General features: G+C 41.6%; 1 protein-coding gene across 1 annotated transcript in view; it reads right to left on the minus strand.

Moving 5' to 3' along the window:
* The window catches only part of LOC134582612 (serine/threonine-protein kinase N2-like), a 30,952-nt gene extending 8,570 nt beyond the window's left edge, over positions 1–22,382 (minus strand). Inside the window, exons 1-13 of the mRNA XM_063439278.1 lie at positions 22,329–22,382; positions 20,040–20,094; positions 19,602–19,756; positions 13,773–13,863; positions 11,002–11,129; positions 10,105–10,264; positions 9,350–9,378; positions 9,040–9,268; positions 4,206–4,315; positions 3,321–3,464; positions 2,690–2,765; positions 1,061–2,117; positions 783–914 (exon numbers count right to left, since the gene is read on the minus strand). Of these exons, the coding sequence (XP_063295348.1) occupies positions 783–914; positions 1,061–2,117; positions 2,690–2,765; positions 3,321–3,464; positions 4,206–4,315; positions 9,040–9,268; positions 9,350–9,378; positions 10,105–10,264; positions 11,002–11,129; positions 13,773–13,863; positions 19,602–19,756; positions 20,040–20,094; positions 22,329–22,382 (2,420 nt within the window). The remainder of the gene's footprint in view (positions 1–782; positions 915–1,060; positions 2,118–2,689; positions 2,766–3,320; positions 3,465–4,205; positions 4,316–9,039; positions 9,269–9,349; positions 9,379–10,104; positions 10,265–11,001; positions 11,130–13,772; positions 13,864–19,601; positions 19,757–20,039; positions 20,095–22,328) is intronic.
* Between the last annotated feature and the right edge of the window lie 260 nt (positions 22,383–22,642).

Raw genomic sequence — 22,642 nt, forward strand, 5'->3', positions numbered from 1 at the left:
CCTCTCCTGCCTGGTGCCTTCACTAAGCCTCATCGGCTCCGCCGGAGATAAAGGCATCGGCACCTCTAAAAACCGGACCGTACCATTCAGTGTTAGCAGCTGGTAGGGCACCGAATGTGTTGATTGTGAATGCAGATTGCCTCAAGAATAGGCTTAAAATAGGAGTATTGTGAGGAGCACTGTCAAGATGCAAATAGAAACATGGAATGTGACCAATAAGAACCATTCGGCCCATCTAGTCAGCCCAATTTTCTAAATACTTGTATTAGTCCCTGGCCTTATCGTATGGCTAGGATAGGATTATGCCTATCCCATGTATGCTTAAACTCCTTTACTGTGTTAACCTTTACCACCGCAGTTGGAAGGCTATTCCATGCATCCACTACTCTCTCAACAAAATAATACTTTCTGATTTTATTTTTAAACTTTTGTCGCTCTACTTTAAGACTAAGTCCTCTTGTTGTGGTAGTTTTTCTTATTTTAAATGGCAACCAGCTACCATGAGGCATAGGCCTTGCCCCCAATTAATCACTTTTTTAAAGGCAACTCTTGCACACAAATAAAAACTGACAAATAGTATCACCATCCAAAAATTAATCAAAAAATTAGGATGATAAGTACCCTCCATTTACTGACCTTGGGACTCTTTTAGTTCCAGTTATGTCTTGTTTTTTTTGGGCTTTTAAAGCAAATTTGCTCTTTGTACGCTTGTACTCAACAAGCAGAACCTGAAATGCAAAATACATATATATATATATATATATATATATATATATTGTTACCTAGCATTTATCTTGACACCTTTTATATTGAAAGTGGAATTCACACCATAACCCACCTTTCCAAATGCTCCTCTTCCCAGCACACAGAGACAATCAAAATCCTGAATGCTCAGCCGAGCTCCTTGCTGAATACTGCAAAGAAAAGAACACGTTTTAAATATATTTAAAATTACATACAGTCCCCTCCCCCATGAAAAAACAAAGACCCAAAACAAAATTCTACTATAACACACAGTATACGTTAACAGCATTGATGAGAAAGATGAATATCTCAATACCCAGCTGATGATGATGGATTTTCCACATCTGCTTCTGCCAATGGAACAGCGTCACGAACTAAACCCTTTGGTGGTCCAGTGGTTTCTTCTGCAATGTTATCAATATCAATAACTGCATCTTTCTCTGTTGATGTTTGGATGTTTTTTTCCATATCAGTAGCAGCACCAGGTGGTGATGATTCCACTTTCTTATTGTCCACTGCTGACACTTGAGGCGTGTCAATTACTACAGCCTGCTCTGGAGCTGGTTGGATTATCTTTTCTGTATCTTCATCGTCAGCTGGCAGCAATGGCTTCATGCTCTCAGAGTCCTCTACTGGTAGTGATTGAGGATTAATAGCTGCATCCTCCTCTGGAGGTGGTTGGATTGTCTTTTCTGTATCTTCATCGTCAGCTGGCAGCAATGGCTTCATGCTCTCAGAGTCCTCTACTGGTAGTGATTGAGGATTAATAGCTGCATCCTCCTCTGGAGCTGGTTGAATTGTCTTTTCTGTAATTTCATCAACAGCTGGCACCGATGGCTCCACGCTGTCCGTGTCCTTTACTGGCAATGGAGTAGGGTCAGTAACTAAATCAACTTCTAGAGCTGGTTGGATTGTCATTTCTAGCAAGCTTACAATAGCTGGTGGTAATGGTTCCATGCTCACAGAGTCCTCTACTGCTACTGGCAGTGGAGCATTGTCAAAAATTCTAGCTTCCACTGGAGGTGGTTGGATAGTTTCTGTACTAATGGTGTTGATAGCTGGTAGTGTTGAATCCACATTCTCAGTGTCCACTACTGGTACATTGTCAATAGTTGTAGCTTCCACTGGAGGTGGTTGGAAGGTCTCTTCTGTAATGGTATCAGCATCAGGTGTTAATGGGCGCATGCTCTCAGTGGCTACTGGCAATATAGGATTGTCAGTAACAACATCTTCTTCTGGAGCTGGCTGGATGGTCTTTTCCGTTTCAGTATCCACAGCCGGCGCCGATGAATCCACGCTCTTAGTATCCGATTCTGGCAGCGAATGAGCATCAATAGCTGCATCCTCCAGTGGAGCTGGTTCGGTGGTCTCCTCTATAAAAGTAGCACAGAACATAACTTGAGTATTGTATATGATACACAGAGATCAATAATGTATTAATTGCTTACATCATAATCCAAAAACTCTAAAGTAAAAGCATAGGAAAAAAAAGAAGGAACACAATCTCCAAGCCTAGAACTTTATTTGAATGTATTAATTGTGAGTTATGGTTTATAATATTACAATAACCAATAATACCAATGTCGTTAATGGGAATGGCATCCAGTGAAAATGATGATCTTCAGGTAGGTATAAGTAATTTAATCTGTGTATACTGTATATGTTATAAGATGTACATCCTGCAGTATGGTTGTTAGAATGGATGTATATGTATCAGTTTCTCTACCTGTAAGATAATGAAATGTGAAACCCCACACTGGTTACTGAGTGCATTCACACTGCTTGACAAGCTTGATGTGTTCTATCACACTGGGGGCTAGTACTGGGGTACAAGGGTTCGCCGCTTGTCAGTAACCAATCAATAATAATTTCTGCCTGATAGATGCCTTTAAAGGCCCATGGGCAGTTTGCTATTTAATACGAGGCATGTTAAACATACACTTACCTTGTTTTGAGGAGATTAATTTCTTAATTGTTTGAAGCTTTGGCCTTTTCTGGGTGAAAGGACTGGAAAACGTCACCTATTCCAAAACAAGGTGAAAGAGTTAACTGCAGGAAGTAAATGATAATATCTTATTTTGCCAAACCAACATAAAAACAGACACACAAATGGAAAAGTAAACAGCTTCAAATCTGTTCTTCTACAGCTAATCACAATAAGTGAAGCCCTTTATTTAGACAGTCTATAACTTAATATAGTGTCCTTTATCTAAAAAAGTCAAAGATTGCTAAAGATGCTATAAGTGGTAATGTAGGTAATATGACGTATATACAAAGGTTTATTCAATAAATGGCAAATTGCATGAATTGAAAACAGAGTCCCTTTAAGCTAAAAATCCAAGTTACTACTATTGCTGACTTAAGGAATGCTTTCAAATCACCTATTGTTACCTAAGTTGTGCATTTCAGTTTACACTTCAGTACAGTTTGATTTATATTTATACACTTATTCACTAAGTGTGAAAATCCACTATCTTTTAATTGTAAAGTTGTGTAACGTAATCATTCTTTTGTTTTCTGTATTATTACATTAAAATATAACTATAAATTTATCGTGGCCAGAGATTGGTTCTCACCTTGATGAAAAGGGTGCCCTGTGGTTCCAGTTGTAGACACAGTTCCTGTTTGGGGTTCAACAGGAATTCTTCCAACTTCAGAGTCTTTGTGGCACACAGTGATCTCTGATCATGCCAATATAAGGATATTTCTAGCTCCCGAGACTATGTAAAAATTAAATGAACAATAGTTATTTAAACAAAAAAAGTTTTGGGCCAATCATGTTTTCGTAAGGAACCATTTCCACACATTTAAACCACATTTTACCATTTTCACATTAAAAAAAAACAAAATTATTTTTCATCAATATATTGAGGTTAGTAAATGAATAGATATAAATTTGTTTAAAGTGTTATATTCTTTGCCCTATTACTAGCCACACTACTAGTCTTCCATGTGTGTGCTTGACACAGCAGGACTTGCTAACTTTGAGAGATTAATCGCAGTTCATTCCAGGTCAGGTGTACAGAGCATTAAGCAGACCCAGAAGTGGTGGGTATGTAAACATAAAATCAGTTTGCACCTATAAATTTTCTATCCACATGGCAAGCTTGTTTATTGGGGAAAATAAGCAATTAAACAATGTGGTTAGTTAATGCTTGACAGAATGCCTTTAACTAAAAAGTTATAAAAAGTCAAGGTGGCAAATGTTTTCTAAAATATGCAATATATCACAGATTGTTTAAAAAATCCTTTAACAATATCTAGAGAAAGATAAACTAACCCAATGTTAAACAACTCTACATTTTAACTGTCTGACACATTAAGGTCCTAAAAGGTTTAGAAAAAGGAGTTCAATTAGACAACTCTTTACAGGATTTGAAGATTTATAACGTATTAATTCTACCTGGGGCCAAAAATGAATTCAAGCTAAAAAAAAAATAATACACGCATGCCATATGTACCTTATCTAAATCCAGTTTAAATGTCTTATTCCAGGATGGGTTAGAAACAGTTTTCCAACTTGTTGAACCCACTGGAATATGATCGATCTTCAGCTGAGTACGGACTTCACCTGTAAGGAAATTTCAGGAACTCAACTTAAAAGGTTAAGAGTATTTTAATTTAAAGAACATTTCTACGTAGCTTTGGTCAATACACAGACAATATAAAGGTTCATCTATTAGCTTTACACAAAGCTCTAGAGGTTTGCTTTCATCAAAGGAGTCTAATCTCCTGTATTCTGTAAAAAAAACAAAAGAAAATAAAAAAACTAGACAACTTTATAGTCAGCCAGGTAATACAGTCTGAATATAAGCAAAGAGATATATGTGAAATAACACTAGAACCAATTCACTAAAAACATGTTGAAAATGATGTTCCTGCTGTCGGTCTTTTTTGTCTAACAAATAATGTAAAGAATGGAGTTTGTACGATGAGTGAGTCCAAGTTTATATGTGGGTAGAGTAGTTTGGTGTTGACCTGCTACAAATTTTGAACAGGATATAGATCGATATTGTGGTTTTGATTTTCATTTGGATAGCGATGTTTATTGTAAATACATATTGGCCACAGATTTGGAAGAATTGTTTTACAGAGGTGTCTTCAATAAATAATTTGTGTAACCAATCCAATAGAATCAGGTAAGTGAGTTTACGATAAATAAGGCCATTGTAGGGCATAAGGCCCGTCTACCAACTTAAAATGTAGTTTGTGAGCTGCTGTATAGAGTAATGTTAAAAATGTCTTATTATGGAACAATGGCCATCAAACGATCTGAACAGGTGTTGCAATGTATAAAGCTTATTTTTCTTTTTAAAACTACTTTGCTATACATTGCAACACCTGTACAGATTGTTGGCTGACTAAAACGGTCTACTTGGTTTTTTACTTTGGAGCAGCGCCATTTTTTTTGTAAATCTCAAGACTGAGATATCTAATGGATTTCCCTGATTCTGAATAGTCTCACTACGCTAACACGTGGAAACCTACAGCATGACAACAATGTGGGACTAGGAGGTTTCCCACTGCAGCCTCGGTTTGGCACAATGGAAGAGGTCCCATGCTGCAGTCTTGGTTTGGCACACTGGATTAAGGAGGTACCATGCTGCAGCCTTGTTTTGGCACACTGGATTAAGGAGGTACCATGCTGCAGCCTTGTTTTGGCACACTAGATTAAGGAGGTACCATGCTGCAGCCTTGTTTTGGCACACTGGATTAAGGAGGTACCATCCTGCAGCCTTGTTTTGGCACACTATATTAAGGAGGTACCATCATGCAGCCTTGTTTTGGCACACTGGATTAAGGAGGTACCATGCTGCAGCCTTGTTTTGGCACACTGGATTAAGGAGGTATCATCCTGCAGCCTTGTTTTGGCACACTGGATTAAGGAGGTACCATCATGCAGCCTTGTTTTGGCACACTGGATTAAGGAGGTACCATGCTGCAGCCTTGTTTTGGCACACTGGATTAAGGAGGTACCATCCTGCAGCCTTGTTTTGGCACACTGGATTAAGGAGGAACCATCCTGCAGCCTTGTTTTGGCACACTGGATTAAGGAGGTACCATCATGCAGCCTTGTTTTGGCACACTGGATTAAGGAGGTACCATGCTGCAGCCTTGTTTTGGCACACTGGATTAAGGAGGTACCATGCTGCAGCCTTGTTTTGGCACACTAGATTAAGGAGGTACCATGCTGCAGCCTTGTTTTGGCACACTGGATTAAGGAGGTACCATCCTGCAGCCTTGTTTTGGCACACTATATTAAGGAGGTACCATCATGCAGCCTTGTTTTGGCACACTAGATTAAGGAGGTACCATGCTGCAGCCTTGTTTTGGCACACTGGATTAAGGAGGTACCATCCTGCAGCCTTGTTTTGGCACACTATATTAAGGAGGTACCATCATGCAGCCTTGTTTTGGCACACTGGATTAAGGAGGTACCATGCTGCAGCCTTGTTTTGGCACACTGGATTAAGGAGGTACCATCCTGCAGCCTTGTTTTGGCACACTGGATTAAGGAGGAACCATCCTGCAGCCTTGTTTTGGCACACTGGATTAAGGAGGTACCATCATGCAGCCTTGTTTTGGCACACTGGATTAAGGAGGTCCCATGCTGCAGCCTTGTTTTGGCACACTGGATTAAGGAGGTACCATCCTGCAGCCTTGTTTTGGCACACTAGATTAAGGAGGTACCATGCTGCAGCCTTGTTTTGGTACACTGGATTAAGGAGGTACCATCCTGCAGCCTTGTTTTGGCCCACTGGATTAAGGAGGAACCATCCTGCAGCCTTGTTTTGGCACACTGGATTAAGGAGGTACCATCATGCAGCCTTGTTTTGGCACACTGGATTAAGGAGGTCCCATGCTGCAGCCTTGTTTTGGCACACTGGATTAAGGAGGTAACACCCTGCAGCCTTGTTTTGGCACACTAGATTAAGGAGGTACCATCCTGCAGCCTTGTTTTGGCACACTAGATTAAGGAAGTATCATCCTGCAGCCTTGTTTTGGCACACTGAATTAAGGAAGTATCATCCTGCAGCCTTGTTTTGGCACACTGGATTAAGGAGGTACCATCCTGCAGCCTTGTTTTGGCACACTAGATTAAGGAGGTACCATCCTTCAGCCTTGTTTTGGCACACTAGATTAAGGAAGTATCATCCTGCAGCCTTGTTTTGGCACACTGGATTAAGGAAGTATCATCCTGCAGCCTTGTTTTGGCACACTGGATTAAGGAGGTCCCATCCTGCAGCCTTGTTTTGGCACACTGGATTAAGGAGGTACCATCCTGCAGCCTTGTTTTGGCACACTAGATTAAGGAGGTCCCATCCTGCAGCCTTGTTTTGGCACACTGGATTAAGGAGGTATCATCCTGCAGCCTTGTTTTGGCACACTGGATTAAGGAGGTATCATCCTGCAGCCTTGTTTTGGCACACTAGATTAAGGAGGTACCATCCTGCAGCCTTGTTTTGGCACACTAGATTAAGGAGGTCCCATCCTGCAGCCTTGTTTTGGCACACTGGATTAAGGAGGTATCATCCTGCAGCCTTGTTTTGGCACACTAGATTAAGGAGGTAACACCCTGCAGCCTTGTTTTGGCACACTGGATTAAGGAGGTACCATGCTGCAGCCTTGTTTTGGCACACTAGATTAAGGAGGTACCATCCTGCAGCCTTGTTTTGGCACACTGGATTAAGGAGGTACCATGCTGCAGCCTTGTTTTGGCACACTAGATTAAGGAGGTACCATCCTGCAGCCTTGTTTTGGCACACTGGATTAAGGAGGTCCCATCCTGCAGCCTTGTTTTGGCACACTAGATTAAGGAGGTATCATCCTGCAGCCTTGTTTTGGCACACTGGATTAAGGAGGTACCATCCTGCAGCCTTGTTTTGGCACACTAGATTAAGGAGGTACCATCCTGCAGCCTTGTTTTGGCACACTGGATTAAGGAGGTCCCATCCTGCAGCCTTGTTTTGGCACACTGGATTAAGGAGGTATCATCCTGCAGCCTTGTTTTGGCACACTGGATTAAGGAGGTACCATCCTGCAGCCTTGTTTTGGCACACTGGATTAAGGAGGTACCATCCTGCAGCCTTGTTTTGGCCCACTAGATTAAGGAGGTACCATGCTGCAGCCTTGTTTTGGCACACTGGATTAAGGAGGTAACACCCTGCAGCCTTGTTTTGGCACACTGAATTAAGGAGGCTTTCTTGCAGTTTATACTCCACATATATTGAAGTGCTACAGTTTCCTATGAGGTTTGCTACATAGACCCTCCTGTGTTATACACCCCTGGGTATGACATTATGTCAAGGATTTTACTGGTGATCTGAGAGGTGGGCCTATCTTATTTATATATTTTTTGTCACACTATTCCATGTTTTCTACTATACAGTAACGTTTGTGTAATATTGTATTTGTTTAATACTATTAGCATTTATTATGAATGTACAGGATTACATAATAATGTACTGTTATATATCACAATGCCATTGTTAGATACATGTAATAATAATATTTAATGGCAATTAAATGGATGATAAAAAATTAACCCAAAACATTGCATTAACAAATAATCAGGAAAGTCCAGAGCATAAAATTGAAAGTCAGGCTGGCTGTGAGCTGTGTTCAAGTCTCAGAATGGTAAAGCCGCAATCCCAAAGAAACAATGAAATCATCAATGAGTAAAGTAGTCGAGATCTCGTCTACTGATTAGATAAGACGATAATGTAAGGGGTGTTGTGAGCCAGTATTCTCCCCATGGACCAGGAGGATGTTTCAAAGGCAACTTGTAACTTGTTTAGAGGAGGATATAAAGTTGACAGATAGGATTCCCAGCTTGAAGAATCTTTGGTAAATGTTTCCTTCACTTTTAAAGTTTAGAGTCACTTCATTCAGAATTTGTAAAATAATTTGGTGGAAAAAGGCAATTGTGGAGGGATATCTGGAAATATGTTTTGTAAAACTGATCTCCTTGACAACACTTTCAGTATTGTGATTGATTGGCAGGGTCTTTGTGAAGGACGGAGAATCCTATTAGATAATAATATTTGTATTTCGCCTCCATTCTCCCCAAACAGGAACATTGCAGAGTTAAAGGATCCAAGATTCCTATACAGACCTTGTCTAACCATGACCAGTCAAATGTTACTGGACTATGATTATAAATTCTGTCAGTAAATGGTGGGATATGTAGTTTAACAATTGTAGCAGGGAAAGGTTCGATACCCCAGATATTGAGCACTGTTATTGAGCGTCACTGTACACATAACGGGATTAATAAGATAAAAATCACTGTACTAGAAAAGTCAAAAGTCTCTTGGATGTTCTGATTGCTGCCACGGTTGTTTCTTCTGATCCGGTTCATTAATAAGAATCTTCCTCGACGTGGACTCCTGCCAGGGAGAACATCTGACGGGTCCTTTAGTCTGCCAGGTACATTCTCCAGAATACCGTGACAGCCCTTTACTCGCACTTTCAGAGTACCTGTCAAACAATCAGAATAAATATTGTAACAATGGCTATTACACTTTCACATTGATGTTAAAGAAAACTTTGTGTTTGGTCTAAGTAGCACACACAGAATATGAAATGATTAGGCAGCTTTTACATCTTTATCAGAATATAAATCAACCAAAACTGAACTTACAAACAGATAAAAACTCAGTAACTTCAGTTAGTCCCTGCTTGGTAGTCAGACAAGGTTTATCTCACTGGTGCCATTAGAGAGGAAACGTATACTATTTGCATTATTAGATATTTCTAAACACTCACAGGAGTAATTCAGAACCAAAATGCAACAAGTCCACGCTATACAAGTTGGAACCCCTCTATGCAAAGTGAACAAGGAGTCCACGTCTGGATTAACCTTTACACTTAGTGGGACTCTAAGATAATAAAAAAAAAAAAAGTAAAACTGAATTCATGAGAATACCAAAAAAGTGCAAATTCTCAGTAACATGTCATTTTCACATATTCAGATGATTATAAACTGTGTCTTAGACAGAGTAAGTAAAGTCATTTATCTAATTTCCCATTAGTAAAATATTCCTCAAAGTGTAATGCTTAACTTGTTTACTTAGTTTATGCTATTAATTCACTCAATAAAAAGTTATGCAGAAAGCTAGCTCAGTACATTTGGAAGAATGATGCTAAGAGTTACATATTGTTATCATTTAAAATGTCACCGGTCACATTTAAACTTGCATACACGTCACATAGAATAAATCCTGCTGGAATATCAGTAGGCTAACTGTGAGTTTCCTCCAGTCAGACTTCACACAGATGGAAACATGCTCGGATATTTCAATGTTAAATATTCTTGTTTCGTTTATTCCCAGATCTTTCAGAGACAAAACAACTTACCGGTTAGTGCTATGGACTTGGATTTGACTGAACCAAGGGACAGTTCCTCGGTGGTTATACTCTTCCTATGGTGGCCATCAGGAAGTTCTTTCACTCGTTCCTGCAAGGAATATTTAAGGAGGTCCAGCTTTTCATTTGACGCCTGTAGTATTGATTGTGCCTGTTAAAAAGTGAAAAAAAAAGATAAAGGATCAACAGAACGACAGACATTATCTGCTGGCAAAAATATCTGGAAGCTGCTGTCTAACATGAGCTGATGTTCAAGGTTAGACACACAAGTCCTACAAGTGTGGCTCATACTTTCACTGTATTTATAAAGGGTGTTATAATTCCACATCATGTTCAATGTATAAAACTCAGGATTAATCACTAAAGTCTGAAATCTGAACTGCAAATATTTAAACTAAAAATAGTGATCTGGAGAAATTCCATCTCGGCTTTAGTCAGAGCTTATCTAGGTTTGTTTCAGTTTGGTAATTCAGATTTTTATTTCCTACAAATCAGTTTATTGAAAAAAACCCGTATTTAACTTAAATGCTGAATGGAAAAGAAAAAACTAGTTAGCATAGATTTCCATAGATTGATATTATGCTATTGGCTTTTAATAAAACTAATGGGAATTAAACAATTGGGAGAATTTTAAATAAAGCACCATAGAGACAGAATAAAATACAGAACAAATGGACCAATAAAGACTTCAAACAATTAAGGTCTCAGAAGAGAGAATATAAATTATTCATAAAGCAGATTCTGTTGGCGCTTTATAAGTCATAATACTATACCATGGCTACTTGGCTAATGCCAATAAACTGCAACTTCCAACCCCTTGACAGACATTGGAGGCCCATTATTCATTCTGGGGATGAAATGGTTAAGAGAATACACTTTGTAACTGACCTCAACAAGCGGCTTTCCATCCAATTTCTGGATGGCATGTTTGGCTCCTTCAGCCACGGCACGCTCGATCGCAAATCGGTGGCTCAACTCCTCAATGCGTTTCTCCAATGGACTTATTGTAGGTGTTTCTAGGACACAAATTATTAAATTTTATTATATTAATGGTAAAAAGGAAATCGACATGGTAGTTTCAGGTGTCACAGTATTAAACGGGTAATTTCTATAAGGTTTCTCTACATATTTCTATATGTCTCAGTGCACTGTTTCAAACACAAAACATTTTAACCGCTTTCCGACCACAGACAGAAATTTCCCATCAAGCTTGTCATTGCCTAAAGGAACCTTGATGGAAAAGTTCTGTCATTTATTAAAGTTAACCCTGGATCACCGCAATCGCGGGGTTAACGCTCCTCTGGTCTGTCTCGGTATTCAACGCAGACTGGGAGCCCCCGATCGCACTGTCCCTGCAGCTGTGATCGCTCTGACAGCCTCTGACTCTTCCGCGGCCAGTGTGAAGTGCATGGAGACGGATCAGTGATGATCTGCTTCTCCCTGTAAATAAAAGTTTTTAAGTTAAATCCCACCCCCTTTCACCTGCTTTAATATAATTAACCCCTTTCATGCCAATTGATCACTGACTACAGTTGTCAATTGGCAGGGACTACATTTTACAGTCATCAGCTTTTTATTTTTTTAAACCCTGAGGGTTAATTTTTATCTTTTTGAATCCTCAGGGGTTATATTTATTCTATTAATTCATTAAAATATTTTAAAATTATATATTTAGCTAGCTGGGGTGGGCGGAAAATAGTGGGGAATTGGTGAATTCGGTGTTAGGCTAGCTTGCCTGCTAAAGAGCTCCAAAGTGGGACACGGACACATCAAAACACCATGAAAATTCACACTTAAAAACCTGAACTTGTCACGTCTCGTTTACAGCACTGTAACATCACAAAATAGTGTCTAGGTCATACATTGGGCATATTGGTTTACTCAGAAGATGTAACTGAGCATACTTTTGGGGATATTATGACAGTGACACATATCAAGTGTAAGAAATTTTTTTTTTCCTTTCACCACAAACATTGGCATAAATTCGTAAAAAAATGGTGACAAGTTAGGGCACAATATACGCCATATAAAATACCCTGGGGTATCTGCTTTATCAAATGAAAGCCCTTTGTGGGGTTATTTAAACAGTCAAACTGCTATAATACTCCAAAATGAGACATAGGCCCGTCAAATCATTATATGAAAATTCTAATTATAGAAACTGAAATAGCCTTGTCTCTTATATGGCATTGTAGATTCACAGAATAGTGCCAAAGGCATACAATGGGGGTATCGTTATACTCAGCAGATGTAGCTGAACACAATAGCACACACTAGCTTTACGAAATACACATTACAAAACCGTTGTTATTGGTGTATATGCCAAAATAGAGAAAAAAAACACTTTTACTCCAATATTTAGCAGAGATTGGCGATGAAATCGCTACGTTAAAAGTGTCAAAATAATCTTGGGTAAATAGCCTGTTATAATAAAACACAGTAAAAAAGGAGGAATATTGGTAAAAGGTGCTCAAATCACCAAGTGTGAGTCACTCCAAATCACACAGAAAGTGTATAAAGCAATATCGTAAATAGTATGGTGAGAGCAAGTAATTATACACCAAATATAAAATAGATAAAATATATTAAACAGGCAATATTACCATATGTCTTGGATGTCCTAAAAATATAAAATAAAGGACATAGTATAGCCTGTATAAAATGAATGAAATGAAATAAATATAAAATTGACCACTCACGTGGTGCTGAGCCTTAAATAGCGGCTCAGACTATAAGCGCCTTTTTATAATTTCCTGGAGACCGCAATGCTGGAAAGGCAGGTTAAGTTTATCTCTGTCAGAATCCCCTTGTGTCAATTGATGAAAACCAAGTCAGGAAGTACAGGAACAAACTTTATTTGCATAGCATAGCATATAATGGAATCTCCCAAGAATATTGCACTAACGCGTTTCGACAGTTATAGTCTTTATCAAAGTGCTGTAGTGTGAAACAAATTTAGCGTTTAAATACATTAAAAAAGGCGCGCATTGTGATTTCTTCGCCGGTTTACTTCCGGTTTCCGGCTGTTACTCCTCGTCATTTAATTTCCGGCTTCCGGTCACGTTGCGTGTCACAGGGCATTTCCGGGTCAGCGGTCATGTTCCCTTTGCGTTCCAGCGAAACTCCGGTTCCGGTCAGCATCAATGAGTTTTTCTCAAATATCTTTTGTACCATGTCCATAATGTAAATAAACAGTGTAAAGAACATCCATTTTATACATATTTATCCATGCTTTGTACTGCTATTCGGAACTTTGGTGGGGAAGCTTATTGGAATAAAATATTTTACTAATTTTAACACAGTAAAAATTATTGAAAAGGATTACATATATATAAGAATATGTCATATCACGGAATATATAAAAACAGGCGAAGAAATCACAATGCGCGCCTTTTTTAATGTATTTAAACGCTAAATTTGTTTCACACTACAGCACTTTGATAAAGACCATAACGGTCGAAACGCGTTAGTGCAATATTCTTGGGAGATTCCATTATTTGCAAATAATACAAGAAATAACATTTGAATCATAGCTGAATTCCCTTTGTCTGACACTTCCAAGAGCTGTATGTTTCCCCATAAACCTAGCTTTCTATAAGAGAGCAGAACACAAACCACATTCACAATACACAGAACATATGACATCACTGAACCTTTACCTTTATGTTGGAGAATCAACATGCGCAAAATTTCTATTTTTCTTTTGCTGTCATGGAGTATTTTCTGAGCATCACTGAGATGTTTCTGATCCTGTAAGCAGAAAAATCAAATGGATAATTAAAGGGACTCTATAGTCACCATATAAAAGCAAGAAAGACAGGTTCCCCAGCCTTCCTTCTTGCTTTTATATGAACTTTCATTGATTAAAAAAAAAAATTTCGGTGTTTTTATATTAAAAACTTACCTCCGTTCCAGCGCCGAGCTCCCCGCTAGGCCGCGCCCCCTTTTTCGTCAAAATGACGAAATCGCGGGGCCCAATGGGACGGCTTCGCGCTGGACCAATCGCGTTCTTCATAGAGCGGCATTGAATGCCGCCCTATGAAGAACCTGAGCGCTTTACCGCGCATGTGCGCGGAATGCGCGTTCGCGAGCTGAGCTGTCTGACTGACAGCTCAGCTCGCTTTCTAAAATTATCAATAAGGGGGGGGACCTACTGTCCCCCCCCGGCCCCCACCCCTGTGCGGCGGGTGGGGGCCCTAAAATTATCAATAAGGGGGGGACCTATTGTCCCCCCCCGGCCCCCACCCCTGAGCGGCGGGTGGGGGCCCTACAATTATCAATAAGGGGGGGACCTACTGTCCCCCCCCGGCCCCCACCCCTGTGCGTCGGGTGGGGGCCCTAAAATTATCAATAAGGGGGGAACCTACTGTCCCCCCCCGGCCCCCACCCCTGAGCGGCGGGTGGGGGCCCTACAATTATCAATAAGGGGGGGGACCTACTGTCCCCCCCCGGCCCCCACCCCTGTGCGTCGGGTGGGGGCCCTAAAATTATCAATAAGGGGGGAACCTACTGTCCCCCCCCGGCCCCCACCCCTGAGCGGCGGGTGGGGGCCCTACAATTATCAATAAGGGGGGGGACCTACTGTCCCCCCCCGGCCCCCACCCCTGTGCGTCGGGTGGGGGCCCTAAAATTATCAATAAGGGGGGAACCTACTGTCCCCCCCCGGCCCCCACCCCTGAGCGGCGGGTGGGGGCCCTACAATTATCAATAAGGGGGGGGACCTACTGTCCCCCCCCGGCCCCCACCCCTGTGCGTCGGGTGGGGGCCCTACAATTATCAATAAGGGGGGAACCTACTGTCCCCCCCCGGCCCCCACCCCTGTGCGGCGGGTGGGGGCCCTAAAATTATCAATGAGGGGGGGACCTACTGTCCCCCCCCGGCCCCCACCCCTGAGCGGCGGGTGGGGGCCCTAAAATTATCAATGAGGGGGGGACCTACTGTCCCCCCCCCGGCCCCCACCCCTGAGCGGTGGGTGGGGGCCCTAAAATTATCGATAAGGGGGGGACCTACTGTCCCCCCCGGCCCCCACCCCTGTGCGGCGGGTGGGGGCCCTAAAATTATCAATAAGGGGGGGACCTACTGTCCCCCCCCGGCCCCCACCCCTGTGCGGCGGGTGGGGGCCCTAATATGATCAATAAGGGGGGGACCTATTGTCCCCCCCCCGGCCCCCACCCCTGAGCGGTGGGTGGGGGCCCTAAATACAAAGGGGGGGGGGACCCTAGTTAACCCTCCCCCCCCCCAAAAAAAAAATATCTCCCTACCTACCCCCCTCACCCTAAAAATAATGAGGGGGGACCATTAACTAAAAACCTGTAAAAAAAAAAAAAAGAGATAAAATCAACTTACCATTCGATGTTTTCTTTCTTCTAAAATCTTCTTTCTTCAGCCCCAAAAAAGGCCAAATAAAAATCCATAATAACCGACGCAATTAAAAAAAAAAAAAAAAAAAAAACGAGCGCAAAAAAAAATAATCCATCTTCACCCATGGAGGGCTCCGCGCAGACTGAGCTCCGCAGGGCGGGGGAAGGCTTATAAAGCCTTGCCCCGCCCTGCAATTAGGCTAAGAACACTCTGATTGGTGGGTTTGAGCCAATCAGAGTGCTCTTTGTCATTTTACAAGCGTGGGAAAGTTCTTTGGAATTTTCCCACGCTTGTAAAATGACACAGAGCACTGTGATTGGATGGGTTTCAAGCCATCCAATCACAGTGCTCTGTGTCATTTTACAAGCGTGGGAAAGTTCTTTGGAATTTTCCCACGCTTGTAAAATGACACAGAGCACTGTGATTGGATGGGTTTCAAGCCATCCAATCACAGTGCTCTGTGTCATTTTACAAGCGTGGGAAAGTTGAACTTTCCCACGCTTGTAAAATGACACAGAGCACTGTGATTGGATGGCTTGAAATCCATCCAATCACAGTGCTCTGTGTCATTTTACAAGCGTGGGAAAATTCCAAAGAACTTTCCCACGCTTGTAAAATGACACAGAGCACTGTGATTGGATGGCTTGAAATCCATCCAATCACAGTGCTCTGTGTCATTTTACAAGCGTGGGAAAATTCCAAAGAACTTTCCCACGCTTGTAAAATGACAAAGAGCACTCTGATTGGTTTAAACCCACCAATCAGAGTGTTCTTAGCCTAATTGCAGGGCGGGGCAAGGCTTTATAAGCCTTCCCCACCCTGCGGAGCTCAGTCTGCGCGGAGCCCTCCATGGGTGAAGATGGATTATTTTTTTTGCGCTCGTTTTTTTTTTTTTTTTTTTTTTTTTAATTGCGTCGGTTATTATGGATTTTTATTTGGCCTTTTTTGGGCTGAAGAAAGAAGATTTTAGAAGAAAGAAAACATCGAATGGTAAGTTTTTTTTATCTCTTTTTTTTTTTTTTTACAGGTTTTTAGTTAATGTTCCCCCCTCATTATTTTTAGGGTGAGGGGGGTAGGTAGGGAGATAATTTTTTTTTTGTGGGGGGGGGGGGGGGAGGGTTAACTAGGGTCCCCCCCCCCCTTTGTATTTAGGGCCCCCACCCACCGCTCAGGGGTGGGGGCCGGGGGGGACAGTAGGTCCCCCCTTATTGATCATTTTAGGGCCCCCACCCGCCGCACAGGGGTGGGGGCCGGGGGGGGACAGTAGGTCCCCCCCTTATTGATAATTTTAGGGCCCCCACCCGCCGCACAGGGGTGGGGGCCGGGGGGGGACAGTAGGTCCCCCCCCTTATCGATAATTTTAGGGCCCCCACCCACCGCTCAGGGGTGGGGGCCGGGGGGGGGACAATAGGTCCCCCCCTTATTGATAATTTTAGGGCCCCCACCCGCCGCACAGGGGTGGGGGCCGGGGGGGGACAGTAGGCCCCCCCCCTTATCGATAATTTTAGGGCCCCCACCCACCGCTCAGGGGTGGGGGCCGGGGGGGGACAATAGGTCCCCCCCCTTATTGATAATTTTAGGGCCCCCACCCGCCGCACAGGGGTGGGGGCCGGGGGGGACAGTAGGTCCCCCCCCTTATCGATAATTTTAGGGCCCCCACCCACCGCACAGGGGTGGGGGCCGGGGGGGACAGTAGGTCCCCCCCCTTATCGATAATTTTAGGGCCCCCACCCACCGCTCAGGGGTGGGGGCCGGGGGGGGACAATAGGTCCCCCCCTTATTGATAATTTTAGGGCCCCCACCCGCCGCACAGGGGTGGGGGCCGGGGGGGGGGGGACAGTAGGTCCCCCCCCTTATAGATAATTTTAGGGCCCCCACCCACCGCTCAGGGGTGGGGGCCGGGGAAGGAGAGTAGGTCCCTGTGGGTTCGGGCTTCAGCTGTCAGCTGAAGCTGAAGCTGTCAGCTGAAGCCACGCCCACAGCAGTGCTGACAGGCTATCAGCACACAAAGCGCGTTCACAGTGCTTTGTGTGCTGATAGCCCGTCTGATGCATTCACCCAGAATGCATCGGACGAGAGGCCTTTTTAGGGCCTCTGAACTCGGAAGTCCCTCTGGTGGCCGTCTGATTGACTGCAACAAGAGGTGTTCCAAGCTTCCAATGTAAACACTGCATTTTCTCAGAAAATACAGTGCTTACAAGAAAAAGGCTCCAGGTAGCTGTAGCACTCTCCTGAACAACCTCATTAAGCTGAAGTTGTTCAGGTGACTATAGTGTCCCTTTAAGATAAACAAAGACTGGACGTTTAGGTTTATTACCCCACACCGCCATGTATACATGAGCTAAGTTTAATTTTCACTGTCCCTTAAAACCCTTTTGAAGAGACAATGAAGTCACCAAGGCGCTTAATCTCAGTGAAATGGCCTGGGTGCAGAGTTCCTTTCCCTTTTAATCCTGCAATGTAAAACATTGCAGGTTTTTTTAGAAGTTATTGCTAGGTTAAGTTCACCTTTAAAGGCTGTCATACTGACAATGATTAGAGGTGCTTCCACAGCAACAAGTAAAAATCGGTCATGTGTCGCGGAAGCTCATAGAAAAGCATCAGATCTCCAATGCAACCCAGGAGGAACATTGGATTGGACCATCAAGAATAATGCCACGTTTCCTCACTGATGTTGCGGGATGTAGAGAGGTGGAAAAGGTAAGCAAAACTTTACTATTATTTTGTATTGCACATGAGGGGAGGGGGACGATGACATGTATTTGACTAAGATCCAGCGCACTCATCCATTCACCAAATAGCAATCTCAAGGCTCATATAATGTAGTCGCTTTATTTAAAAACACCTAACCTGGGCAAAAATAATGGGAATTTAGTTACAGTATATGATCATACATTGCATAAGCCTGCCACAACGTCAATGTACCCCATTCTTGGCTGGTCCTAATCTAGCAACCTAATGTATGCTCTTATGAGATTAATCCACCTCAACTAGGCAAAAACATTGGAGTTGTGGCAGGCTTATGCAACGTATGATCATATAATGTAACTAATCCCCCATTATTTTTGACTAGGTAAGGTGATTTTAAATAAAACGGCTACATGTTAATACTTAAATTATTGTTTAGTGAGTGCGCTGGATCTTGTATGTTGTATGAATTGGCCCCAGCAGCACCCTTATAAGTATGCATGTTTAGGTGAGTGCCTCCCTCTTGGTTTCTTGTATTTGACTAGGGACAGGGGCACCTCAGCATTAGGGATACAGGTTTGTATTTCTAACACTGTAATGTTCCTTGCATTTCTCCTCTCCTCTATTGTTGGTCTTCACCTAGAGATTTAATACATTTCCCTCTTTACCACCAAATTACTTCACATTTTCAGAACGGACACACTATTTACAACAACGGCAAAAGGAAAGCTAACAAAAAGGATTTTGCAAATGTGGAAACTATACATCAACATATTGTACCCCTCCGCTATTAACAAACTATTTTAAGACAACATCATGGTAGATGGAGAGGATGTTAGGGAATACTCGTTTACCAATCTTTACCTTGATCCCTACCTTATCTGAAATGCCAGCCCCTTCTAATTAGACAGAATGTGCTCTCTGGGACGTTTCAATTTATCCTGTATTTTACTTTCATTCACTCTTATGGTATTTACTTATGGCTGCCTATTCCTTGTACATCCTTTATATCCTTTGCTATCATGTCTTTCCATGTTTTTTTTCTCACCCATGGTTTTTGTTTCTTATTTCTCTTTTACCATCCATTCACCCCCCAATATGTCCTGTAAATACATTGAATCAAACTAATTTAAAAAAACGAGAGAGTTGTGTATATCTTTGCACTTAAAAAAGTGGAAGGAAGAGCCTTGTACTTTTCAGCTGAGAGAGAGCCATAGGAGAACTCCACAAAATGATGTCTTTTAATTTCAGTTCGATCCAGGAGCAGAAAGAGTCCATCAGCTCCCGGATCCCCAGCCTGCTATCAACTAAAATTAGCTAGGAACCCATCATGAGTGGGAAAAAGTCACACATTGCAGAAAGTGGAAGGAGTTTTCTAAAATATAAATTAATAAAGATATAGTTGATCTTTAAGATGAAATAAAATATGTCCAACATACTTTGGAACGGCCGGTAGAATACGCCTTTATCAGCTTTTCTGCTTCGCTCTTAACTTTGAACTCATCTTCGAGTTGTTTCTCAAAAGTGGCTAACTTGTCCTCATCTGGTGAGGAGCATGAATCACTATCAGAAGCAACTGGAATCTGGGGACCATCTGCAAATTAATAAGATAAAATCAAAATTACAAATGGCAGCAGACAGTATCACTCAATCGAGGTTAATGAAAGACAGACATCGAAAAGTAAAACCACGATAGCTGAAGCCAGTCATGATAGCAGCATCTAGTCTACAGTAAGTCACAAAGTGGATATAAAAATGGTGTAAGCAGGTTAATGATGGGTAATTTGGTTACTTTAATGGGATATGTGATATGTATCCAATATATATTTATATATTTACATAACACACACACAAACACACAAGGTGTTTTAATGTACCTGGGTGTGCCCCTGCTCCTTGCTCGATAACATCGATTACTTGTGTTCCGCTGACCTGAAAAGGCAGAAATTAAAAGAATCAGAAAAAGTCTCTTTGCCAGACGAACAGGATCACAAGTTATTTGTGGCTCTCAGTGTGGTTACTATGTGCTGGATTGTCTGCGAGGACTCTCTGGTCCTGTCTGGTGTGGTAGACTCTGCTTCTATTGATCTGGTGCAGATTGCCTGTTCCTGTGCTGTTAGTATTAGTGTCTCAATGCTGTCTTTCAGTCCGGATATATTTTTTATATACATATACAGGATATATGTGTGTATAAGCATCCTAATAACAATACTATATAGTACTTTCACTTGACATACCACTAACTGAAATGAATAAGGGTCAAGGAATTCATACCACAAAAACCGATACAGTAACCATATGCTGTCACTGTGCTTTGGACATTAAAACTGGAGCCATGAAAGGGTTAAATATTGAAGAAAGAATAAAATGATAGACCTGAGTGTAACCTCCCCAGTGTTCCCCATTACTAATCAGATAACATGTTCAATCTGTATTCTCTTTATCCCCCATCCTGGACTACACTGGGGATTTGGTTAACATAATAAAACTCTCAGTTAATTATATGTAGAACTGGAATCTTATACAGAAAATCAAGTATTTTACTTACATCACAGCATACACATGGAAAACAGGAAAAAATGGTTCTACTATTTGCCATCTTTAGCCACGTGATCACCACAGCAGCTAAGCAGTGACTACTGTCTAAGCAGTGTGTAGTGACTGAACTGTGCTCAGCAAGGATGATGTCACAGTGATGTCACAGCGAACAATCAGATGATCTGTAGATATCTCTGCCTTTCTATACTCCGTATAGGAGGAAATGCCCTAAATACTTAAAAATATAAATAAACTGCATTCCCCAGTGGAAAGTAAAGTAAAGTTTAAACACACACACACATATATATACAGTGAAGGAAAAAATAATTTAATCCCCTGCTGATTTTGAAAGTTTGTCCACTGACAAATAAATAATCCGTCTATAATTCTAATGGTATGTGTATTTTAACAGTGAGAGGCAGAACAAAAAAAAAAAAAAAAGTCCTGAAAAACGCATGTCAAAAAAGTTTTACTTTGATTTGCATGTCAATGAGTGAAATAAATATTTGATCCCCTATCAATCAGCAAGATTTCTGGCTCCAAGGTGTCTTTTATAAAGGTAACAAGATGAGATTAGGAGCACTCTCTTAAAGGGAATGCTCCTAATCTCAGCTTGTTACCTGTATTAAAGACACCTGTCCACAGAAGCAATCAATCAGATTCCAAACTCTCCACCATGGTGAAGACCAAAGAGCCGTCCAAAGATGTCAGGGACAAGATTGTAGACCTACACAAGGCTGGAATGGGCTACAAGACCATCGCCAAGCAGCTTGGTGAGAAGGTAACAACAGTTGGTGCGATTATTCGCGAATGGAAGAAACACAAGATAACTGTCAGTCTTCCTCGGTCTGGTGCTCCATGCAAGACCCAAAACACACAGACAAGGCAACAAAGGAGTGGCTCAAAAAGAAGCACATTAAGGTCCTGGAGTGGCCTAACCAGTCTCCAGACCGTAGTCCCATAGAAAATCTGGTTTTACTTTGAATCCTCAGAATTGTGGCTAATGCATAAGTCATAGTTATAAAAAATGGCAGAGTAAACCCTTTCACTGGATGGCGCCAATTGCAAAATATGGACAATGTAGGGGCAGAAAAAAAAAATATATATATATATTCAGCTACGAGTAGTCATTATAAATTTGAGATGATTAACCTGTGCCATGTCAGGTGTGAAAAGTTCTTGCCCAAAGACACTGAACTGAGCTGCTCCGGGCGAGAATAGAACCTTCCATTTCCTGTTCACTCTCGGTCAGAAGAGGCGTGGGAATGTCTGTACTCGCGAGGCACCTTTACGTACACTCGCGGGTATGTCTGTACTCGCAAGTGTACTTAAAGTGAGTGTATGCAAAGTGGGGTTTGCCTTATTAAAATATATATTTTTTCAGAGGAAAGTTGCTATTATTTTAAAATCTAGGTAAAACTCGCTTAAAATCGAAAAATAGATACAATTTATTTCTTACTAAGGAAATATTCAGTGAGTATAAATGTCAAACTTTGTTCATTAATAAATAAAAATAGCGCTTGTTCCATTTGATCAGGACAGTAGATAGAACGATACTTATTGCGCACTAAAACTGTAACAGCGTAACCAGAACCTTTTCTACAACACTCGCCATCTTCTCCCATTACAGCCATGATCTCCACAGACATATCAACCCTAGAACCAGCAGCCACCAAATCCATCTCATTCTGTATTTCTAATGTATGTCCACACCCATCACTCTAAGCTTCTCAGACAGGGTTATTCACTAAATTAAGAATTGTCAGAATTAAAGTCAATTAAAATGTTCAAGTTAAAGAAGCTGAACTCAAAACAAAGCCGAAATGCAGAGTTTTTCCAGTTGAGCTATTTTTTTGGGATACTTTTAATTCACTATAACTGAATTATAAATAAAAGTGTAGAATCTGCATTTGGTCACAGCAATAGGCAACATGCACAACAT

Source organism: Pelobates fuscus, chromosome 13 (assembly GCF_036172605.1).
Source record: "Pelobates fuscus isolate aPelFus1 chromosome 13, aPelFus1.pri, whole genome shotgun sequence".
NCBI lineage: Eukaryota > Metazoa > Chordata > Amphibia > Anura > Pelobatidae > Pelobates > Pelobates fuscus.